This window comes from Tachyglossus aculeatus, chromosome 15, assembly GCF_015852505.1.
Source record: "Tachyglossus aculeatus isolate mTacAcu1 chromosome 15, mTacAcu1.pri, whole genome shotgun sequence".
Lineage (NCBI taxonomy): Eukaryota > Metazoa > Chordata > Mammalia > Monotremata > Tachyglossidae > Tachyglossus > Tachyglossus aculeatus.
Window position 1 is genome coordinate 6,880,303 of NC_052080.1, and position 23,320 is coordinate 6,903,622.

A 23,320-nucleotide genomic window follows, 5' to 3' on the forward strand; every position below is an offset into this window, starting at 1 on the left:
GCTGTTTGGCTCTTGGGAGCTCGGGCCCAATTTGGGCTTCCCAGTTACTGCCCGAGGTACTAAAGCTCCTCTAGGGAAGGCTCAATTGTATCCACTCCCTCTCCACCCACCTCAGTCTGACTTACACACCCATCTAAAGACGGTCAACAAGTGGGGCATCAGAAGTATGTGGGAAGGGAGGAAGGAGACCTGCTAAATTCTCCAAGCCAATGAAACAGTCCAGTGGACTGGTCTCCCTTTGCTCGGGTTCCGAGTCAAGAGGGACTGAGACACTAAACAAAGAAAACTGGAAAACATTAGCATGCTCTTCTTATACCTCCAGAGCTTAAACAGCCAATTGAGCCAGATAATAAATACCGAAGTTGATGCTTCAAAATTTTGGAGGGTGTATATGTTCAAGCCCTTGGGGCACTGTGGGGAAATGGGTTGTAAACTAGACCACAGTGATAGTTTGCATCTGTTTACATGTTTCCCCATACAATCTCTCAGGGCAGAATTTACTGGTTCCTCAAAATATGGGGAAATAATAATAATAATAATAATTTTCGTATTTGTTAAGCGCATACTATGTGCAAAGCACTGTTCTAAGCGCTGTGGAGGATACAAGGTGATCAGGTTGTCCCACGTGGGGCTCATAATCTTAACCCCCATTTTACAGATGAGGTAACTGCGGCACAGAGAAGTTAAGTGACTTGCCCAAAGTCACACAGCTGACAAGCGGCAGAGCCGGAATTTGAACCCATGACCTCTGACTCCCAAGCCTGTGCTCTTTCCACTGAGCCACGCTGCTTCTCTAGTCAAGGTCACTATAACTGAAGGACTCAGTTCAGTTTACTGTGTAATTAAAGGTGCGACACTCTCAGGTTCTCTTCCTCAAGAATAAACTGTTTAAGAAGGAAAGATTTCCAAATGCAAACAAGCTTTGCTCAACCTGCCCAAACAACCTAATATCTCTATTATTTCTCCCCCTTCTAGACTGTGAGCCTGCTGTTGGGTAGGGACCATCTCTATATGTTGCCAACTTGTACTTCCCAAGCGCTTAGTACAGTGCTCTGCATAGAGTAAGTGCTCAATAAATACGACAATGAATGAATGAATGAATATTAAGACTGTTCCTACATTGAAATTGCTCAACTCTTCCATTACTTCATGAATTACCATGAATGCTCAATGGATACAGCCTATCAGGGCTGCGCTTAGGTGTTTGTGGCATGAATCCAACTGTACCCTAACCCCTAGTGGCTTTTTTCAGTCCTGGTTGCATAAATTTGCAGTCCTGGAAGGGGAGGAGGAGGAGGAGGATGGGAAAGCAAACACTGTCTTGTACCCCATCTGCCCTTGCTTCCCCATGATTCCCAGTGGCTTTTTAACAACCCCCAAGCTGTTTAGGAGGGAATGTTAACTGACATGGCGTGCATACAGATAGTCACCAATACCTGCACCACTGGCCACCTTGTTTGAGTGCCCCCGGCCCATCCAAAGTAAGGTGGGGTTATGGGTACTGTGTCCTGGAGGAGAAGAGGGCAAGTATGTATGGCAAGGGACCGTGAGCAGCAGTGTGCCCTAGTGGAAAGAGCATGGGCATGGGAGTTGGGGGATCTGGATTCTAATCCCTGCTCTGCCATGTCTGCTGTGAGACCTTGAGCAAGTCACTTAACTTCTCCATGCCTCAGTTACCTCATCTGGAAAATGAGGACTAGGCCAGTGAGGCCCATCTGGCACGTGGACTGTGTACCAACCTGATTATCATATATCTTTCAAAGTGCTTAATACAGTGCCTGGCACGTAGTAAGGGCTTAATAAAGATCATTTTGTAAAACGTGACCACCCCTAACCATTTTTTGGCATGGGACTGAATAATCACTATCAATCCCCCCTATCTTTTCCCTAAAAACAGGTTAGCATTTTTGTCTCAATTATCTGGATAATTGGGTCAATTTCCCATTGCATTTTGATGCTGTAATTTGACTTTAAGACCGCAGTGTGTTGCCCTGATATCATTTTTCTCTGAATTATGAGAAGGCATCACAGTACATACATTAATTAAGCTAAAGGCCCCCAGAAGAATACAGCAATCCCCTACACTTACTCATAATCATCTAGACTACCTTCCTCCTCTTCTTCTTCTCCTTTTCTTCCTTCATCTTCTCCTTTTCCTTCATCTTCTAACCCTTCTTCTTCTGGGCACCCAGATCTGGGGTCTCCCCTGCAGGAGAGAATGAAGTGCAATGAGGACGGAACAACTCAAGTCAAATGTACCATTTACTCAGATGGGTAGAATTCCACACCTAACTTGTAAAGCTGCTTGAAACTTATATCCTCTGTAGTTCAGGCCTATTAGCTCATAACTTGCCATGACTTATTTCTTCACTCAGAACAAATACCTTCCATATTTGAGACATTTTTCTTTTGGCCAGAAATGGCTCAGCAGAATGGCCTGCTAATCACATCTGTATGTTTGTGTAAGAATTGTGAGGGAGGGAGCAACTCTATAATGTTTTTAAGAAGCAGCTAACAAAATTTTATTAATTCATATTTTTGTCTCCCCTCCCCATGAAGACAAACCACAGAAAAAAAGAAATCACAGAACAGAGAAATGTCATTTCTTGCTTAATAAACATTAATGCCGGCAGGGCCACATACGGTTGTGATTTTAAGGGACGGAGCCTTCAAAAATGGAACTGTTAAAAACTTTAATGAACATTTTAGACTTTGAAAATAAATTTTAAAATGCATATTTTTATAAGGTTCAACCTATTGTCTAGATAAGCCTTCTAATTTGACTTTACTCCCCTTACCTGTCCTTATCCTCTCCTGATTCCTGCTCCCAAGTTGCCCCCCTCTTCATGTGGCTTTCTTGAGCCACTCCCTGCATTTCAAACACAAACCTTCCTCTGGCTCTATGGGCACTGACTGGTCCAGTCCCTCTTTCATATCCAATCCTACCTCACATGGCTTTCTTTTCAACCTTGTCCCACTGCAGCCATTCCGGCCCTTCCCCTGCTTCATGATTTCTTTACAGTCCACAACATCCGGGATTCCCAAAGCCACTGAATGAGTCCAGGATTTTGTCTGCAGTTTGGGAGGGTCCTGGGTTTTAAGGGATCCTCACGACAGGAGGTCAGGAAATTCAGGAGCTGGGCCAACTCAGTGGGGGTGGCTATTAAAAAGTATGAGACACTGTGCTGCCCATCTGATTTCACATGGGATGTGTGACCCTTCAGGAAAAACAGTATTTGGGGCATATGATCATTACCCACCCTAAGCAAGTTCAAAGCTGCTATCGATAAACCAACCCAGATTTGTTGACATGACTGGATGATATAAAAAAAAAATAGACTGACATACCAAGAAATCTTTGAAGCTCTTTGACATTTGAAAATTCTGGTCAGTTGGCTTTCAGGAAGAAAGTTTTCATTACTACAAAAGAACAGATCATGGTCTAAATATAAATTGTGGATAAAATGTTCACTTGTGTTTTTAGACTCTAAAAATGTGAAATTTGCAAATGATTATTTTACTTCTGAAAACACATCTTCGACAGGGAAACCAATGAAATACCTTTATTATTGTGTCTAGCTCTTGTTTCCTAAGTTGCTCTCATCATCTATAATATTACAGAGGTGGCTATAATGAGGATGAAGCATCTACTATGATGGATTTTTATTTTTACAAAAGTCACAAAAACCTTTCTAAAACATTTTAAAAGCATTGAAGACTGCTAATCAAAATGAGCAATTTCTTTAATGCTTTAGAAATGCTGTTAAAATAATCCTTGCCATCAGTTGTTGGCACCATCCTCAAATTTGAAGGAAAACTAAATATACACTATATATGCAGTATGTATTTAAAATAAGAATCTGGAAAAATGAAACAGTTTGAATGCTAACTTCTTAGAATACAAAACTACCAGATTTATGGCCATTTTCACCCATGATATTTCACTCATCATTTACGGCAGATTTGTAATATAGTACAATGGGAACTTGCAATTAGATGATAGTTATATGAAAAGTCTCCAAAATCTATGCCAATTTAAGTGTCATCCCCTTATATGGTGTCAGTTAAATTTTTGGTATACAAGCTGCTTCAGAAGCTGCTTAATAATCATGTTTAGAAAGACACCTTATACTTGAAAGAAAGCTTTGTTTTTCTTTGACCATCATGAGCAGTTCCTCTCTCAACTTTCCTTCAGGATGATCCTGCATGGATAAGCAAAAGTGCACCAGCCACCTTTTGAAACATTGTTAAAGGAAAACTGAGGATGCTAGGACCAACTTGGCTTTGAGGCTCTTCACATCCTACTGTCTAGGATACAAAGACAAGGGACAGGGGACAAAGGCAAAGGAATAAAACTCAGCGCAGAACTTCCCAGCAATGAGGGATCGCTCCCCATAAAACAGCATGTGACTTATGCACACCCAGGGAAATATAATTAACGAGTTCACAATAAAGCAGCTAAAAATGCTGGAAGAAGCATGAGATGTCACCTCAAACTGGCATAGGTCAGGCAGACATAGAGACCACTGTCACCATCTTCAACTACTTGTTTACAAAGTTCCCCAAAGAGGACCTGGCAATACCCTACATGCTACAAAGCCCCTAAGTCAATTGCCAGTTTGTTTTTATTACATATCAAAAACATATATCTGAGGCTATTCGTAAGCTCCTGGAGGGCACGGATCAGGTCTCCTAAGTCCATTATACTCTCCCAAGTGATCAGTACGCTTCCTGTACAGAGTAGGAGCTCAGTAAATGTCACTGATTAATTACAACTCCTCAGTGTTCTCCTACCCCCTCTCCTTTTGGCATAGCCTTTACACTTGGATTTTTATCCTTCATTCCCCCACCCTCAGTCCCACAGCACTTACATATATACCTCTACTTTATTTTAATGTCCGTCTCCCCTTCTAAGACTGTACATTCCTTGTGGGCAGGGAGCGAGTCTACCTATTATGTTACATTGTACTATCTCAAGCACTCAATACAATGCTCTGTACACAGTAAGTGTTCAATAAATAAGATTGGCTGATGGATAAACCATCATCGAGGTTGACTGAGCTTCTGAAGGAGTTTAAATTATGACTCTACTTCAGTTCCTTTTGTTCGGGTCCCGCATTTGCTTTATGCGAAGCTGTCAGAAGGGAGAAAAAAAGAATAAAGAAACAGGAAGGACTAGGGAGGAAGAAAGAAGACAGGGGTTAAGATGAGGGAGATGATCCGAAGAGGAGCATAATGAGGGCAGGGCCATTAGTAACCAAAGAGACATTCGGGTAGCGAAGGTCTGACAGAAGTGGGAGGTGGAAGTGTGTGGCAGGGAAGGTGGAAAGGATTAGAGACCTCCTAAAGCCACAGAAAACAGAAAGCATTACCAGCCTCCTGACCATTTGAGGGAGATAGGTAATAATAATAATAGTGATTATTATTATTACTATTATTAAGTAAGGAAAGATTGGGAGAAGAGGGAACAAATGTGAAACAAAATGCCTGAGGAATTAGCCAATGTAATGATGCCTAGCAAAGGGCGCTAGTCCTAAAATCTGAGTAACACCAAGAAGTCTGGTGAGGGGATTGTTTTGGGGTCCTCAGTGATTACTGTTAGCCTATGGGGCGCCCCACTACATGAGGCTGCACCTTCAACCACTTCTCCGAACTAATCGTGAAGCCAGAACTGACCTTTGCTTAGTTTTAGCTGGCCACTCGTCAGGAGACTCATTCTTCAGAGCATACACGTTGCTGACATTGGGCTGGACCTCCGAGTTTCTCTTGGACTCAGAGTCCCCCTCTTCCACTGTGGTACTTAGGGACGACTCGTCTTCTGGAAAGAATGAGACTGGATGAGGGATCTTCACCTATTGCAAACAGAAAAAAATGAACTAATTACAGACAACTGTAGGATGGGTAGGCGAGAGATAGAAATCCCAGAATAAACCTTTCTCCACAAAAACGGTGCAAGTGGTTGATTTCCAGGTTTGGGCCTGGTTGGGAAATGGGGTGGAGGTAAAATTCCTGAGAAGTATTCATTTCAGAGGCGATGGAGGGGAGGTTCTGAACAGCTGTTTAGACATACAGGGAGCATGGCAATTGTGGGTGTTTGCTTTCTAGCACTCCTCTTGTGTATTTATCACCACTCCCATCAACAGAACTCAGTTACTCTCTTATCACTCAAGGAAAAGGTCTGGGTTTTTGGAATTCTTTCATTTGTCCTTGAATTTTATTTTGATATTTAGTCTACATCCTTCAGGACAGTTTGAATTTCAGGTATTAAACTAACTGGAAGTGAAGCAAAGATCTACATTGAAATATAAACTAAAAGGCTGGAGGACTGGCTTATTTATCCTGGGTTCACCAAAGCCAGCTCTCTACAGCATGCATTATAAAAAATATCTTTTCAAAATTCCCTTTCAATCAAGTTCCCAAGTTCATTCATGCAGCAAATAATCAAACTGGGCTCATGTAACAGTCAAACTCTTCAGCTGCTGATTTGCATGACCGATAATTTTCAGTGCATACCCAAAATAATCCCCTACCAGGAAATGGAGACAATAGATCCTGGCACATGCTCTTTGCTCTTGCGTTTTTGGGATGCCAGTATTCTCAAGCTTCATTACTGAAGAATGTATCAAAAATCCCTTTTAATAAGGGAAAACTTTATTCTTCAGACTTGGTTCACGAAAATCGGCCAGACTTTAGTTATACAAAGGGCTGGGGAGAGAGTGAAACATGTGGGCAAACATATGTGTGTAGGATGATTCGTAGTCTAGGAGGCAAGGGGTCAAAGGCACTATCCCAGAGTTCTTGTGTAGCTGACTGGAATGCATTTAACTCTTGGGTCATCTAAGCACATCATCCATAGAAGCCTAGTAGCTGATTTTCATTTCAGAGACTTGGAGAATCCTAGCCCGTACCTCAGCATTGTGGATGGGGCCACAGATTAGAAAGACTGTCAATACTGTCAGTGAATACCAGTGAAGTTACTGAGTCCTCTGAGTCTCCCCAGACGTAGGGCAATCCTGACTCAGGTAGAAATGGCAAGAATGGTATTTCCACAATGGTCACTCAGTGCAGAGGAAGGACGACTACCTACCTGCCTCATCTCTAACCTCCTCGACTCCCTAACCCGTGGGACAGAGGCCCATGGTTCACTTTGACGCATGACTAAGGTTGCGTTTGATCCTCTAATCCTAACTTATAGCACTGTACCTCGATCTCGTCTGTCTCCCCTTCGACCTCCCACCCACGTCCTGCCTCTGGTCTGGAATGCCTGCTCTCTTCATATGAGACAAAAAATTAATCTCCCCACCTTTAAAGCCTTATTAAAGGCACATCTCCTCCAAGAGGCCTTCTGTGATTAAGTCCTCATTTCTTCTTCTTGCCACCCTCCTGCATCACCCTTGCACTTGTATTTGCTCCCTTTATTCATCTCTCCCTCTCAGCCCCACTGTACTTATGTAAATATCCACTATATATTTATTTATATTAATGTCTGTCTCTGCCTCTAGACTGTAAGGTCGTTGTGGGCAGGGAACATGTCTAGGCACTCTATTGTATCGTACTCTCCTAAGTGCTTATTACAGTGCTCTCCATGCAGTGAGGCCTCAATAAATACGATTGATCCTCAGTTGTTGTTGGTATCGACTGGCAAACATTGCCTTGGAATGCAGCCTCAGTACCCCCTGGATACTTTGGTGCAAAAATCTGTGTATGTTAAAGGGCACTTAATAGTGGGTAATAGGGAACAATTATGTTCAGAAAAACTCATGTTTCATCCAGGTTTTTGGCTTACCGGTGTGCCAGGGATGAGAAGAAGTGGTTCAAAGGGGCTGGGTGCCACCTGCAGATTTGCATCTGAAAAAATAAACACAAAAATGACAACAGCCTATTAGCCCAATTTTTGATACTAAATTAAAGGAATGTATTATCTTTTGCTGTACATTTATAATTAAAGATATATCAACACAACCTTTGAAGAATTTCTACTATTGTAGACCAACTGTCTAAAGGTAAGAATCTAAGATATGAGCGTGTCCCTTTTCGCCCTTACACTCCAAAAAAATGGAGTGATGGAAAGAATGAGGAGGCTTTTTACCAACTCATCAAATTATGTACATAAGAAAATGACTGCCCTGTAAATTTAAATTAATTCTATTTTAATTTCCCAAGTCCAAATTCCACTGAACTCCAAGCATGTGTGTTAGCTGGGAAGGCAAAAGGCAAATCATATTCCTACAGACAGAATGAAAACTCATGCTCAAAGCCAGAGCTTGACTTGGTGTTTGGTGCTTGTCAGCCACCAACAGCATTTGTTGTACCTCCACTGTGTATACGGCACACTGTGAGGGTGGATTACCTAGAGCTGCTTGTCTCTACTATAGTTGCTATTGTGTCACTGAAAATGCTGGATAATCTTCCCTCCCAAACCTTGTCCTCTCCCTGACTTTCCCATCTCTGTTGACGGCACTACCATCCTTCCCGTCTCACAAGCCCGCAACCTTGGTGTCATCCTCGACTCCGCTCTCTCATTCACCCCTCACATCCAAGCCGTCACCAAAACCTGCCGGTCTCAGCTCCGCAACATTGCCAAGATCCGCCCTTTCCTCTCCATCCAAACTGCTACCCTGCTCATTCAAGCTCTCATCCTATCCCGTCTGGACTACTGCACCAGCCTTCTCTCTGATCTCCCATCCTCGTGTCTCTCTCCACTTCAATCCATACTTCATGCTGCTGCCCGGATTATCTTTGTCCAGAAACGCTCTGGGCATATTACTCCCCTCCTCAAAAATCTCCAGTGGCTACCAGTCAATCTGCGCATGAGGCAGAAACTCCTCACCCTGGACTTCAAGGCTGTCCATCACCTCGCCCCCTCCTACCTCACCTCCCTTCTCTCCTTCTCCAGCCCAGCCCGCACCCTCCGCTCCTCCACCGCTAATCTCCTCACTGTACCTCGCTCTCGCCTGTCCCGCCGTCGACCCCCGGCCCACGTCATCCCCCGGGCCTGGAATGCCCTCCCTCTGCCCATTCGCCAAGCTAGCTCTCTTCCTCCCTTCAAGGCCCTGCTGAGAGCTCACCTCCTCCAGGAGGCCTTCCCAGACTGAGCCCCTTCTTTCCTCTCCCCCTCGTCCCCCTCTCCAACCCCCCGTCTTACCTCCTTCCCTTCCCCACAGCACCTGTATATATGTATATATGGTTGTACATATTTATTACTCTATTTATTTATTTATTTATTTTACTTGTACATTTCTATCCTACTTATTTTATTTTGTTGGTATGTTTGGTTCTGTTCTCTGTCTCCCCCTTTTAGACTGTGAGCCCACTGTTGGGTAGGGACTGTCTCTATGTGATGCCAATTTGTACTTCCCAAGCGCTTAGTACAGTGCTCTGCACATAGTAAGTGCTCAATAAATACGATTGATTGATTGATTGATTGAATGCCCTCCCTCTGCCCCTCCGCCAAGCTAGCTCTCTTCCTCCCTTCAAGGCCCTGCTGAGAGCTCACCTCCTCCAGGAGGCCTTCCCAGACTGAGCCCCTTCCTTCCTCTCCCCCTTGTCCCCCTCTCCATCCCCCCATCTTACCTCCTTCCCTTCCCCACAGCACCTGTATATATGTATATATGGTTGTACATATTTATTACTCTATTTATTTATTTATTTATTTATTTTACTTGTACATTCCTATCCTATTTATTTTATTTTGTTAGTATGTTTGGTTCTGTTCTCTGTCTCCCCCTTTTAGACTGTGAGCCCACTGTTGGGTAGGGACTGTCTCTATGTGTTGCCAATTTGTACTTCCCAAGTGCTTAGTACAGTGCTCTGCACATAGTAAGCGCTCAATAAATACGATTGATTGATTGATTGAAAAGACTTCACCCACAGAAGTAATAGTATCCTGTGCGTCAAGCTTATTTGCCTTTCTTCTCCTTGTGTACATTTCTAAATCCAACTTTTCCTCCCCTCAGCCCATTGGACCATTATTAGGGGATGAATACACCTAGGTATACTCGGGTGTCCAAAGGTACACACACAACGTGTAGTTCACTGACTGATCTGAAGGACATCTAGCTTGTGCAGCTCGTAAAGCTGATGAGGCTCTGCCATCTTGCCCTGCTCGGAAAAAGGGTACGAGATAAACGGGGTAAATTTAACCGTCTCACCTCTGCCCAAATACAAAGAGGTAGATAAAGGACACAGAGAACGTCTTACCTACTAAGAGCAAACAGGAAAAGAAAGCCTAGAGTGTGTGCTGTTGTTGCACAGAACACGTATGTCAAATACTCAATGGCTTTCACAAAGAAATCCTTCATAGTGAATATTAAGAGAAATCCATAGCAGGTTGATTTGCAAAATATAGTGTAATATATCATCGAGCCTCCCCAGTGATTTGAATTTTGGTTGAACTAGCCCCACTACTTTGAGTGATGATGAAATCCAACTGCTGTGCAAGATTATAAAGTTTGTGCAATGTCAGTAGAAACCACCACAATATTGGTTAACATAAATATTTCTCATATTTTGGTCTGTGGAAATGCAACCTTTATGCAACTAATTTGTAAAGCAGACTTTTAGCTATTTTGTTGTAAAGTTTCTCCATATAAATATAAACCAGGCCATGGAACATTAATAAACACTTCACTGGCAATCTTAACTATACTGTACTATACAGCTGAAAACGAGTAATATTTGTAACAAATGCACTACAAAAGCCTAAGTTTAAAGACATAGCAATTTGCAATTATAATGAGATTATTTCAACATGAGATTAATTTAATGCTTGATAGTTTTACAGCTAATGTACTTTAATAGGGAAATTCCTCTGAGGTTAACAAGTATATGCTGTACTATAGCAAGATGGATCTGGCTTATCAGCTGGCTAAAATAATTGGGAAGGACAAATGAGAGTGCTAGCAGCTACTGAAAGGATTTCCCTTGGTGATTTTCTTATTGAAGTACTCAAAGATTTAAAGCCCACTGGATTATTCAAGATAACAGATTAATAAACCATTCTACCACTAAATAGTAAGTATTGGGAGGGCTGCGTAGGTTCCTTTCAAAATTGTTTAAATATTTTTAAAGGGCTCACTATGTGAGCCTAACTGGTCCTGTGGCTACTACAACAAGAGCTTCGTTTTGTGTACTGTTTTCACAATGTTTAATGAAGCATCAGGGCTTTTTCTCTGGGTTTGCTTGTCCCAAAATATTCAATCAATCAGTCACAAGGAGCTTGTAGTCTAGAGTCTACTCAGCACTTGTGTCCCAAAGTCAGAGACAAGGATTAAAAAAAAAAAGAGGGAGAGATACAAATGGAGAGATGCAAAGACCCAGGGAAACATCAGAATATTTGAGGCAACTTATTGGGAGGAAAGAAAATGGCAGGATGAGAGAGGGTGATAGTAACATGGGAGAACAGGGAAAGGGGAAAGAACGAAAAAAATCAGCATTGTTCTAGCCTGGCAAAAGACCTGGCACCTCTGCCTCTCCTTGTAAAGGTGATCAGGAGACCCAAAAGATATATTTTAGAGCATCCTCACAAATATTTCTTGATAATTCGATCTAATAGACTCTCCCTGCTTGGCCTCTGTCGGGGGTGGGTGGGAGGGGAAGCATTCTTGATTTGTGGTAGGGGTATTAGGACCATTTTCTTCTCCAATTACTCAACCAGTCAACTTACAAGGGACTCACTCTAAGAGAGGATTTCTGGAAACATTGGTGAGGCTGCTCTAATTTGAGGAGGGAAGTCATTCACTAAAAATGGATGAGGGGACAACAGAGCCAGGAGGCCAGTAAACGACAAGGAAGGTCTCCCTGACTGCAGGAGACCACAGGTATTAAAATAAATATATCCACCATTTACTCCTACTAGTCCAGCATAAAATGCCCATCATCTTTGCCAACCTTCAGTTTGCAAAGCTGTGGCACTATTTTGCTGGAAGAAATGAGTAGTAGGTAGAGATGAAAAGCAGCGTGGCTCAGTGGAAAGAGCACGGGCTTTGGAGTCAGAGGTCATGGGTTCGAATTCCGACTCCGCCACATGTCTGCTGTGTGACCTTGGGCAAGTCACTTAACTTCTCTGAGCCTCAGTTACCTCATCTGTAAAATGAGGATTAAGATTGTGAGTCCCACGTAGGACAACTTGATCACCTTGTATCCACCCCCAGCACTTAGAACAGTGCTCTGCACATAGTAAGCGCTTAACAAATACCATCATTATTATTATTATTATGAAAGAACAACATCATTAAGTCCAGGGTGGTAGGCATAAAGCCAAGGAAGCCTCCCTTCCAGGAAAACAACTAAAAAACAGCTGAGTCTCTACCAGCCTGTAGAGATGTAGTTCCTACATTCACCTACTTAGGTTTTTTGAGCTCTTGAGGAACCGAAGCCCATTTTGTCACTGAAGTCACATAACAGGGGATATAGGTTCAGACATCAGCTTGACTGTTCAGCTGCAGCAGAGGGTCCAGTACTAAAAGGGACAAAAGCTCTTTTCTCCTCTGTGGTTCAAACTTAGCAATGGATAGAAGGGAGGAGAGGAAGGAAAGGAAAAGGCGGGGGAGAAGTATTTTGTATTTTTATATATAATACAAGAAAAGCTATAGTGTTTGAAAAGCAAGGAAAAACTGGTTTATTTTAGATTCTTTCTGGTGCTAAAGTCTCTCAGCTTTTTGGAAGGGAGGTTCCAGGAGATGGCAAGAGCACAAGACGAGAAAGAGAAAGAAGGAAAGGACTGATACTGGAAACACAAAATTGGAGCTGCAAAACTATGCTACAAAGAGGAGTTCTCCTTTTTATCAATCAGCACAGTATTTTAATTAAAAAATTGGAGTTAGTTCCAAAATATGTATGCCAGTAATTTTCTCTTGGGTCCAATCTTATAATGTCTGTTGTGCTTGAAAACGGGTCCTAGCCTTCACTCAGGTCTTTACCCAAACATAACTACAGCAAAATAGAATGTGTACTAGAGGAGAGTTTTCTTCTTTCAAATGCAATAAAATCTAACAGCATAAAATTAATTATAATTACATTTCATGTGACAAAGTGTACTGAGGAGGAGAATATTATTGAGAGGCAAAGAGTAATTAAAGAAGTCACATTACATTCTTCCCAAAGGGTACATCCTGGAGCAGTTTTACAACTCTGTTGACAGCACAGAAACTTTCCATTAATGAAGAATCCACTGTGGTACTTGTTTAGCAAATAGGGGTTACCCGTGATCTCTAGAGAACAAGGATAAAAACACAGCATATGAACATTTTTGCAGAAGAGAATAATGATGTTTGATGAGCTCAATTCTTTGTGTGAAGAGAAAATGATCATTGCATTTTAATTTCTCAAAGGGTTGTTCATCATCAATACCTTAAGTATCTGATGGGTGCTTATTATGTTCTGAGAACCATACTACGTTCTTGGAAGCATGCAATAAAATTCACTAGAACTTTTGAATGCAAAAGATGCAGTCTCTGGCTTCAGCAAGTGTAGAGTCAAATGGGGGAAAGGCAACATGACACATTGTGTCAAACATGCCAGAGGCAGAAGAGGTTGTACCTCACATGATCCCATGTTCCTCAATATAAAATCCTTCAAAATAATTTACTATGACCAATTACCATCAACATTAGTCTACAATTACTGCATTTATCTTACATTAAATACATACTTTATTTGTCTCCTTTAGTCAAGCAAAAGCATCCGGAGGTAAGGGACTAATTCTAATATTGACTATATAAAATGCTAAGCAGATGCCTAGTGGGTGCTCTGAACTGTAATTCTTTGTACCTAAGCCTCTTAAAACATAGATTAAATTAATACTGATTACCTTTTCTTAAAGCTTTCAACCAGTGATTTCGGCTCTCCTCATTTGATGCATAGACATAGAGAAGTCCCTCCTTATAAACAATCTGGAAAGGAAAAGAATCACTGCATTTGATTTCAATATTTCACCTTATGGAAAAAGAAACTTTCATATTTGTAAATACCAGAAGTACACATCTGCTTTTCAGAGAGTGTCTTAACAACAACAAAAAAGACCTACTATCTACAAAAATTCTTGCAATTCTGAAAAACTTGGCCAGCTCTTCCCCCACTTAATAATGTCATGCCAATGAGACCCTATCTGCCAACTCTCCCAAATATTTAGTACAATACTCTACATAAACGCTCAATAAATACCATTGATAATGGTGATGAACTGATGGCAATAAGAATCAGTACCTTGGAAAAGTATATGAATGGTCCTGTGGATTGTATTTTAACACTTTGTTAAAATTCATAATTGTTCACTGAATGATTTCATCTAAGTCCAGACTAAATTCTCCCAGGATCCCGAGCCTCTGAAATTGTGGTTATTTTCCCAAACATATTTCTGGAGAACCAGTTTAATAAAAAGTACATACTAAAACAATCTTGTGACATTATTATTGCATGTGGCAGCTTCACAGGAATCATATTTCAAGTTAGAAGTCCCGGTCCATAAAGCAGCTTTATCCACATATATGATTTTAGCTTCTTGAAAAGTGGAAGAATAACAGACTATTTTACATCTATTTTATATCTGTTTGTCCTTCAGGTTTGAAGAGGACATTACAAATGAGGAGACGTTTATAGATACTTCTATGTGTGTTTGGTAAACACACTTTCCTAATCAAATGAATGTGAAAATCGCCCCTCACTGCATTTTCATATTTGTTCCCCAGTGTGCTTGATACTGTTGTCATTTTTCCCTTTTTGTGTCACAGTCTTCCTGAAAGCTCGAATTCAAGACAGTCACCCATTTCTGAACTGCTCTCAACGGTAACTGTGGTGCCTCTGGTTAGTCTTGATTTCACAGCCATAAAGAAAGTTAAACACCATAATTACTTTGTAGAACTTTAATATAAATTTTTAAGCCATGGTGGCACCAAACTGTCATGGTCATATTAATAACATTATGATTATAATAATGAGTCATCCTCCAGGGAGTTCTTAGAAACTCATCAAATCCTAACCCTAAAACTGTCACCCTAAAGCAGCTAATGGGAGTCCAGGCTCCTTCCCCTCTCTCGCAGTGTCAGTGATTCATTCATTCATTCATTCCTTCAATCGTATTTTTTGGGCTGGGCTCTCCAGGCAGAAAATAATAATAATGATAATAATAATAATAATAATAGTATTTGTTAAGTGCTTACTATGTGCCAAGCACTGTTCTAAGCCCTGGGGTAGATAAAGGGTAATCAGATTGTCCCATGTGGGGCTCACACTTTTAATCCCCGTTTTACAGATAAGATAACTGAGGCACAGAGAAGTGAAGTGACTTGCCCAAGGTCACACAGCCAGGATTAGAATCCATGTCCTCTGACTCACATGCCCGTGCTCTTTCCCCTAAGCCACGCTGCGGATAACAGCGCAGTCTCATATGTTTTTTAGCAGTCCAGGAGTATTCAAAGGACTCACCCAGCTCTCAGCATGGGTCCAAAAACCAGAAACTGGCCTGACAGAGACTAGCAGCTCAGAATCCCTCCTTGGCCACCTTGAGACCCTGGAAAGGCTGTATGTAGGGGTTATCTTAATCCTCCATGGAGTTTGGGAACGTCAACCCCCTGTCTGCATTACTCTCAAACTGTGGTTGACATTCAGACCACTGTGGTAGGAAATATGAGTACCCAAGAAGAAACACTAAACATGCAGAAATGAAAGGGACTGCACATGGTTTCACAGGGGTAGGGAACAGGCTCCTGTCATATTTTTATGGTATTTGTTAAGTGCTTACTATGTGCCAGGCACTACACTAAGTGCTGGGGTACAAGCTAATCAGCTTGGACACACTCTAGGTCCCACATGAGGCTCACAGTCATAATCCCCATTTTACAGATGAGGTAATTCAGGCACAGAGCAGTTAAGTGACTTGTCCAAGCACTTGTCACACAGCAGACAACACAATCTACCCCAGAACTTTGGACGGTCCTTGGCACATAGTAAGTGCTTAACAAATACCATAACTAGTATTATCATTATTATTATTATTACAAGTGGCAGAGTTGGGATTGGTTTGGTTTTAGTCTGTGAAGCCTTGTATCTCTTCAGTCTTGAGGTTCCTTTCGCTTGCTCCTTACCTTAATCTGAATTCCACAACATAGATTTCAAGAAAATAGGCCTCAACTAGATCTACAAAAGGACAAATGAAAACAGCATGTGGCACTGTGGATACCAAATGCAACAATAAGACAAGGGGCAGTCTTCATTTGCACTGCCACAGTAGCATATACCCATAAAAATCTCATTATCAGTAATACAGGCTGCTCTCATGTTTGCTCTTTCAACCCCAGCCCTAGCCCCGCCCCCGTGTATGCAGGCACACACACATACACACGTACTGGGCTCTTTTTTAAAGGATGCAGGTAAGTGTAGAAAGGAAAATACTCCCTCAACTCCTTCTCCTTCCCTTAAGTCAACTCTAAAACGGGAAATATCTGCCTTCATTTCTGCATATTGCCTAAGGGGTCCTAATTGATAGGAGTTGGAGGAGTACTGGTCACCCTAACCATATACAGATATGGTTCTATTATAGGGTGGCACCACACCTGTTTATATCTGGAAACGGGACACATTTAAACAAAGGGGCTGGGTTACACTTCAGGGAGTACACCACTATAAGCTTAGATGATGATGATGGCATTTGTTAAGCGCTATGTGCCAAGCACTGTTCTAAGCACTGGGGTAGATACAAGGTCATTAGGTTGTCCCACGTAGGGCATGATCCTTACCCCAAGGATTTGAACATGAAAGGATGCCAATGATGCTCACTGCTCCTAACATGGGCCTTTGTCATACATGCTGCTAATGACAAATTGTATTTGTCCCGGACAAAACTATTTACTTCTCCTTTCCTGAGACGTTTGAAAGATATGACCTTACCTGAAATGGATATTGTCTCTCCACAGGAGTCTGTTCCTCAATATTCACAGTCTCAACACATCGGATTTTCTTAATCTCTATTGAACCCTTTTTACTTCCTCTTTTCTGAATTCAAAAGAAAAGTCAACGTTACATTACCACCATACATATTTTGTGTAAATAATTATTTTTGTACTAAATATGCCTTGCTGACTAGGCCTCTCCAACTAATGCTATCTTTCCCTCTCTCACACACATATCTCTGTGCATAAAATTATCGCTGAACCAGAATTTACTTTTAGATTTTAGATCTCTAGTCCTAAGGGGATGAAAGGATGAAAAACTTCAGGAGAAAAGATGAAAAGAAGCTCTGGGCTTCCTTTAGAAAATCTTCCACATGATCAACTGACTACTATACAGAAACTCAAAACACAGATTGCATAAGGACATAGTTAAATAATCTTACTTGCCCAAATTTATGTGGAAGTTGACTACTTAAAAGTGGTGTGGAGATTATATTTACAATATGCTACAATTAGGAAAAAATTGATTCTAGTAGTTGGACAATTACTGCCAAGGACAAATTGTTAATTTAACAAAAATTAAGGAAAAAACAAAAAAGAAGCATGAACTCACCATTTTGTCATAGTCGTAATAAGAGAGATTTGTTTTTGTCAGAACAAAAAGTCGCTCTTTGTAATTACTAGGTGATGTTTTCTTCTTCTGCTGTGACCTCTTTAGAAGAATCTCTTCAAGAATAGAAGTTTTATCCATTTTATTGTTCTAAAAGGATTGAGAATATTTAATTGAAAATACTATTTGAATGCCAAATCCAGTTCCATCGTCCAAAAACTTAGAAAACTTTTTATTAAATGCATTTCCTATCCAAGTGATAACACACTTTTCTAGAAGCTCTTACAGACATTGTACATAATTAGGATATGCTTTCAATTGAATGCTCAACCCCTTTCCCATTGTACTCATGAAATAAAAAATATATTCTCTTTATAGGGATATAAGTGTCATAAGATCACTGAATGATTTTGATGTGGATGCATACACATTTCATAGAATTTTCCTGAATTTAGGATGAATCAAAATGCATTTACTGCTTCCAAGTATGTTCTTACATATTTATGGGGTTTCTGTCAAAAAATGAACATGAAATTTGCATGCAATCAATTTGGAAAACAAGAGAAAAAAATTTTAATTCAAGCACATCCTCCATATTCTCAGTAGAAAATTCCTCCAGCTAAATCTATAATTTTGTGTTTCAAAACCCAATTAATTAACACTTTAATTTCTGCTGTGAGGCAAATGTGAGGCAAATGATTCCAAATTCAATTATCTCTAAACAATTTAAGTAACAGAGTCTATAAATCTGGGGCCAAGAAAGAGTGAGAAACTCAAGGATTTCTTGATCTACAGATCTGCCTCTGATTAAGAAAGGTTATAGGGCTGATGGGGGAGAAGTAATTTCCTTCTTTGGTTTGAACCAAACCAAACTTAAACACAAGTACCATTAGTAGTAGTAGTAGTAGTAGTAGTAAAATTATTTGCTTACTGAAGATATATATATAGGTTCTTAAAATTACTCACCTGCATTTATATTTTAAAGAAAGAAAGTGGGAGTAAGCACTTTGTTTTTAGTTCCCAAGTTCTGGTCTGTAAGTACTCTCTTCAAAATGCCAGAATATTGTATGGGAAAGAACATATTTGCATTCTATTTATCATATTGATCAGGAAGTGTCCATGTTCATTTTCTTTTCTAATACTGGGGCATAGACTTTAGACCTATAAAATGCTAGTCCACCAAATTACATGCACAGGTCTAGAGCCCTTTTTTTCTAAACCCCTTTTTGGTTATCACCAAAGGTTATTTTTTAATAACTTTAAGGCTTCTCCTCATTTCAATAAGCTCTACATATAGGGGGGAAAGGGGGCCTGGTTTTTATCCAAAGAATCAATGGAGATTTCGCAGATAAGAAAACAATTCAAGTTTGACTAGGGTGGTCAATATTCTTCAAATTTACTGTTCTGATTTTCTGTAAGTAGAAAGTAAATCTGTATAAGCCTTTTGTGCCTTCTCATGAGCAATTTTGTATCCCAAACAACACCTAAGATTTTATAGTAGTTACAGAGTACAAACATAGTAATTACAAAATACATAAATGCTTGATAAAAGGGTTTTTCCATCTTCAAACTTGCTCCTCAAAATAAGTTTGCCCAACTACTTGCTGGAATTTTCCAGAAATATGTGCTGAGAAATTTCTTTCAAACAAATATTTTCCAGAAGAAAAGCCATGCCCAGACCCTCAATAGTGTGACATGTTTTCCCTTCCGGAGGAATATTTCATTCACACTAAAATAGAAAAAAATAGCTATTGTGCAATTTGTTTCATTAGTACAACTTTTACACCGCAAGATAAAACGTTGATTGGAAGTGTGCCCAAAGGCCAAAGCATTTACAAATGTGTCTGTCTAAACTTTATCCTTTGGACAAGTTTGACTTTGACAACTAGCGCAGATAAGAAGTGAAAATTCCAATAGCGAGCCCTCTGCAAAGCTATATATGCTTAGACACCTGTAATCCAGAATAAAAATTCACAAGGATGAATTTCCAGAGACAATAAACAGATCACAACTTGGCTGCTTCTGAGTTTTCAAAAATTTACAGATATTTCCAAAATTACTTGCATTGTTTGGTTCTACCTACCATATAATTTCCATGTGCCTATGGGTTTGGCTGTTAGAAAGTATTTAGATATTGGTTTTAAATGCATTTGCATTTAAACCTGAAAAAAGGAACTTCCTAGCAAAAGGCTACGTTGAAGATATATATCCAGATCTATGCTACCAAAAAGATGAATTTTGTTTTGACCCAGATTGGAATCATATTTGTTGAAGGACCAAAATACTGCCTTAGTATCGTGGCTATTCCACAGAATTGGACTTGTAGCCCAAAATTGCTGCTTCACTTGCTAGATACTTATTTGCAAAAGTCAGATGCAAGCAGTTTGCATTTAATACAATCATGGAAACACTTGAAAACATTCTTTGTTTTTTCAAACTCAAAAATCTTAGGATCCCATATCTGAAAACAAACTGAAATCCATTTTGGATATGGTTTATTGGGCCAGAACTCAACTTAGATGGTTATGGGGATAGTGGGGGGAAGAAAGTAGATTTATTGAGATGTTAGGAAATCTACATTATCTAAAGGGAGCATAACCTTAGGAGGTAAGGATAATAGGAAGTTCCTCTACTCTCTCAAGTAATTACAGAAGTCAGATACCCCTTTCTCCAAATCTAGAACTCTGGAAACGTGTTCCCTGGTTTTCAAAGCAAAGACCTCTCACTCTGATGACTCCTGAATCTGTAATCTTCAGATTAAATTTCTCTAGGGCAATTTACCTGTTCTCATGTAGATTTGAAGTAGTTTTTTTTAATCTTGGTACTGAGATATTAAGGATTTGCCTAGTGTTACAAAGAGGTATACCTGAGAACTTGCTAAGACAGAGAGCTATTCAATCAATCAATTAACAGCATGTATGGAACTGCATATTGGGTGCATAGAGCTGTTCTAAGCTCTTGAGAGGATAGACAAGAGTTAGCAGACAATACTTGCCTTCAAGGACCTTAAAACCTATCAGGGGAAACAGACACAAAAATAATATCAGATAGGAGGAAGAAGAAAAAGTGAGTATGGAGAGGAGTGAGAACTTAAGTAATAAGGGCTATGAGAAGTAAAAAAAGATAAAGCATTGGCTGCAGTACTACTAGAAAGTACAATGTCTAGGAAGATATTCTTTCGTTGGGTGCGGAAATTAGGGCTTGAAGGCTCATTATCGGACTTCTCCTTTGACCGCAGAGCAACGAGGGAATAGGGAAAGAACTGATGGTGCAATGCACGTAGAAAATATTTGCTGAATGGCTATTTTAATTTCATTCTTCATTTCCAACAAATCCAGGGAACAGGGTGAAAAACTCCCAAATAGGATTAGATCATAAATTCACTCAGATAAAGAAATGCGAAGAGTCTGCTTTTTAAAAAATATCAGAAGTTGGCTGGCCCTGCCCACCATCATATAAATGGGAATCACATATCAATTTTGTTTGCCAAATATGCTAGGTAATTTATTTCCATAGGCACACAAAATAAGAGACAGATATCAGAGCATTGGAGATGCATGGCAATGGCAGGGAACCTATTACACTACCCTGGCTGATTTTCTTCAAGGAACTTCAGTGGCCTAAAAGAAAAACAAAAACAAAATAATCCCTGAAGCCCTGAGAAGCAGGATAGGAATTGGCAATTGAATTGTGCAGGTTGGTGAGATCAAACCTAGGCAGTGGAGTATAATGGAGAGCAATGAAAAGAAAGCAAATGAAGCACCTACTCTGTAATTCTGGAATAGCTTCCCTTGGGTAGAAATGCTAAGGATAATATGAATTCAAAATCAGATAACAGGTCAGAAAACATACCTATCAAAATGTCATCCAGAGCAGGCAGCTGGCAGAGACCAGAAAACCCAAACAAGGAAATGTCAGCCAGAAAAGGAACAGAATGCAGGCAGCCAGTCGTTTCAAAAGCTTATCTTTTCTTCCTACCACACTTATTTTTCATGATTATGGACTGTTACAGAGTTATTTCCTTCACTGCCCTTGGCATGGTAACAATTTAAGCCCTTCTAACCATTTAGGAAAACTACCCAGTCTTGGGAATAGAGCTTCTTAATTTTCTCTTTATCCATCAAATCTTTTGAAAATCAGACGTTTCACAAATAACGTTTCTTTGATTTTTCTTGTTCATACGGGCAGAACATGAGACTCTTCCTTGCTCCTCCACAATATCTATTGCAAATCTTCAGTGCTCGTATGAAAATAACTGAACTATTTATTCATTGCATCCTTACTTCCCTAGATTACATGTGAACAATAATCAGCAACACTTTACTCTCTTTTAAATCAAACCAAATCATTATGGAATACTACAAAATCATTTCTACTTAGCCACACTGTTGGAAACTTCCTAATTCCTCTCTCTAAATTTTAGACATAATTTTCCATGAGAAAGAAAAGTCTATCAGTAAAAGTCACAACCTCAAGGAATCCCTCAGTCCCCTCCCCACTACCAAAGGAAAGGTATAACCAATAAGCATTTTTGTGTATTTTAGATGTTTCCATACATCCTGTGTAATTCATAATGAAAAAACAATTTCTGGAGGAGCAAGGTGGATGAAAAACTAAAGGCACTGATATTAACATTAATCCCAGTGAATGAGCATCCTACTTTGGGCAATGCCCTTTACTTGGTGTTCAAAAATCATTTAGAAGAACAGTATAAGACATGATCTTGCAGTACTAATAATAAAATAGATGGCATTTGTTAAGCACTTCTATGTGCAAAGCACTGTTCTAAGTGCTGGGGGCGGATACAAGGTGATCAGGTTGTCCCATGTGGGGCTCACAGTCTTAATCCCCATTTTACAGATGAGGGAACTGAGGATCAGAGAAGTTAAGTGACTTGCCCAAGGTCACACAGCAAACATGTGGTGGAGCGGGGATTAGAACCCATGACCTCTGGCTCCCAAGCCCGTGCTCTTTCCACTGAGCCACGCTGCTTCTCTAAGTAGCCCACACAACATGTTTTAATATGTGAAAGCCAACTTTGTAAGCCCTAGGATTCCTAAAATAAGTCACATCCATCACATACATATAAATAAATATATTTATATACCATCCTCACTTTACCTACCCCAACCCCAAATGTAACTAACCTGCCGGGGGCTGGGAGAACACAAATTGCCTTCTCAGACTGCGCCTGATTCTCTCACACTTCTCTGGCTGAGAGACCAGAAATGGCCACATTACTCAGAGTCCCCAAAATGCGTATATTGTTCTACAAAGCTTGACATAATCGCACAGGAAACACTCAGCACTCAGTCGCAGCTTGTTGAATTGATCTCCCCCAACCAAAAAGAGTTGAAAGCACATTATTAAAGGGATGGAACCTCAAGATAGCAAATGTGACTTTTCTTAGAGGATTAATCAGCTTAAGTACTAATTCAACACTCTGGACAAGCAAAAGCTGTGAATTCATGAGGGCTAGCACAGAGCATGACAGAAAAGAACAACTTTTTATGAACCTCAGGAACTGAGAAATTCAGCTGTGGACTTTCATCTTTCTGACTGTTGCTGTACCAAATAGTGATATGTTCACATTGGAGACTGGATGAAGATCTGCTGCTGTGATGGTTTAAACATCACTCAGGCATTGTCACAGCTGCTTTCCCTGTAACTTGGTACTCATTTAATGTGTGTGATATCAGTTCAGATATGTGCATTCTCACTATATCAATACAATAATTATAGCCCTTTTCTGACCTAGCTGTATTTAACCAAAACTATGCTCATTCATTTTGCAGATGTTGAAACCCCATCGGGTTTTCATTTA

At 40.3% G+C, this 23,320-nt stretch overlaps 1 protein-coding gene across 1 annotated transcript in view; it reads right to left on the reverse strand.

Annotated features, from left to right (window-relative positions):
• Positions 1-22,683, reverse strand: part of BMX (BMX non-receptor tyrosine kinase) — a 42,460-nt gene extending 19,777 nt beyond the window's left edge. Inside the window, exons 1-9 of the mRNA XM_038757071.1 lie at positions 22,644-22,683; positions 17,500-17,646; positions 16,885-16,989; positions 13,811-13,892; positions 13,092-13,211; positions 7,787-7,848; positions 5,677-5,852; positions 3,349-3,420; positions 2,090-2,206 (exon numbers count right to left, since the gene is read on the reverse strand). Of these exons, the coding sequence (XP_038612999.1) occupies positions 2,090-2,206; positions 3,349-3,420; positions 5,677-5,852; positions 7,787-7,848; positions 13,092-13,211; positions 13,811-13,892; positions 16,885-16,989; positions 17,500-17,637 (872 nt within the window). The 5' untranslated portion in view covers positions 17,638-17,646; positions 22,644-22,683. The remainder of the gene's footprint in view (positions 1-2,089; positions 2,207-3,348; positions 3,421-5,676; positions 5,853-7,786; positions 7,849-13,091; positions 13,212-13,810; positions 13,893-16,884; positions 16,990-17,499; positions 17,647-22,643) is intronic.
• Positions 22,684-23,320: the final 637 nt, after the last annotated feature.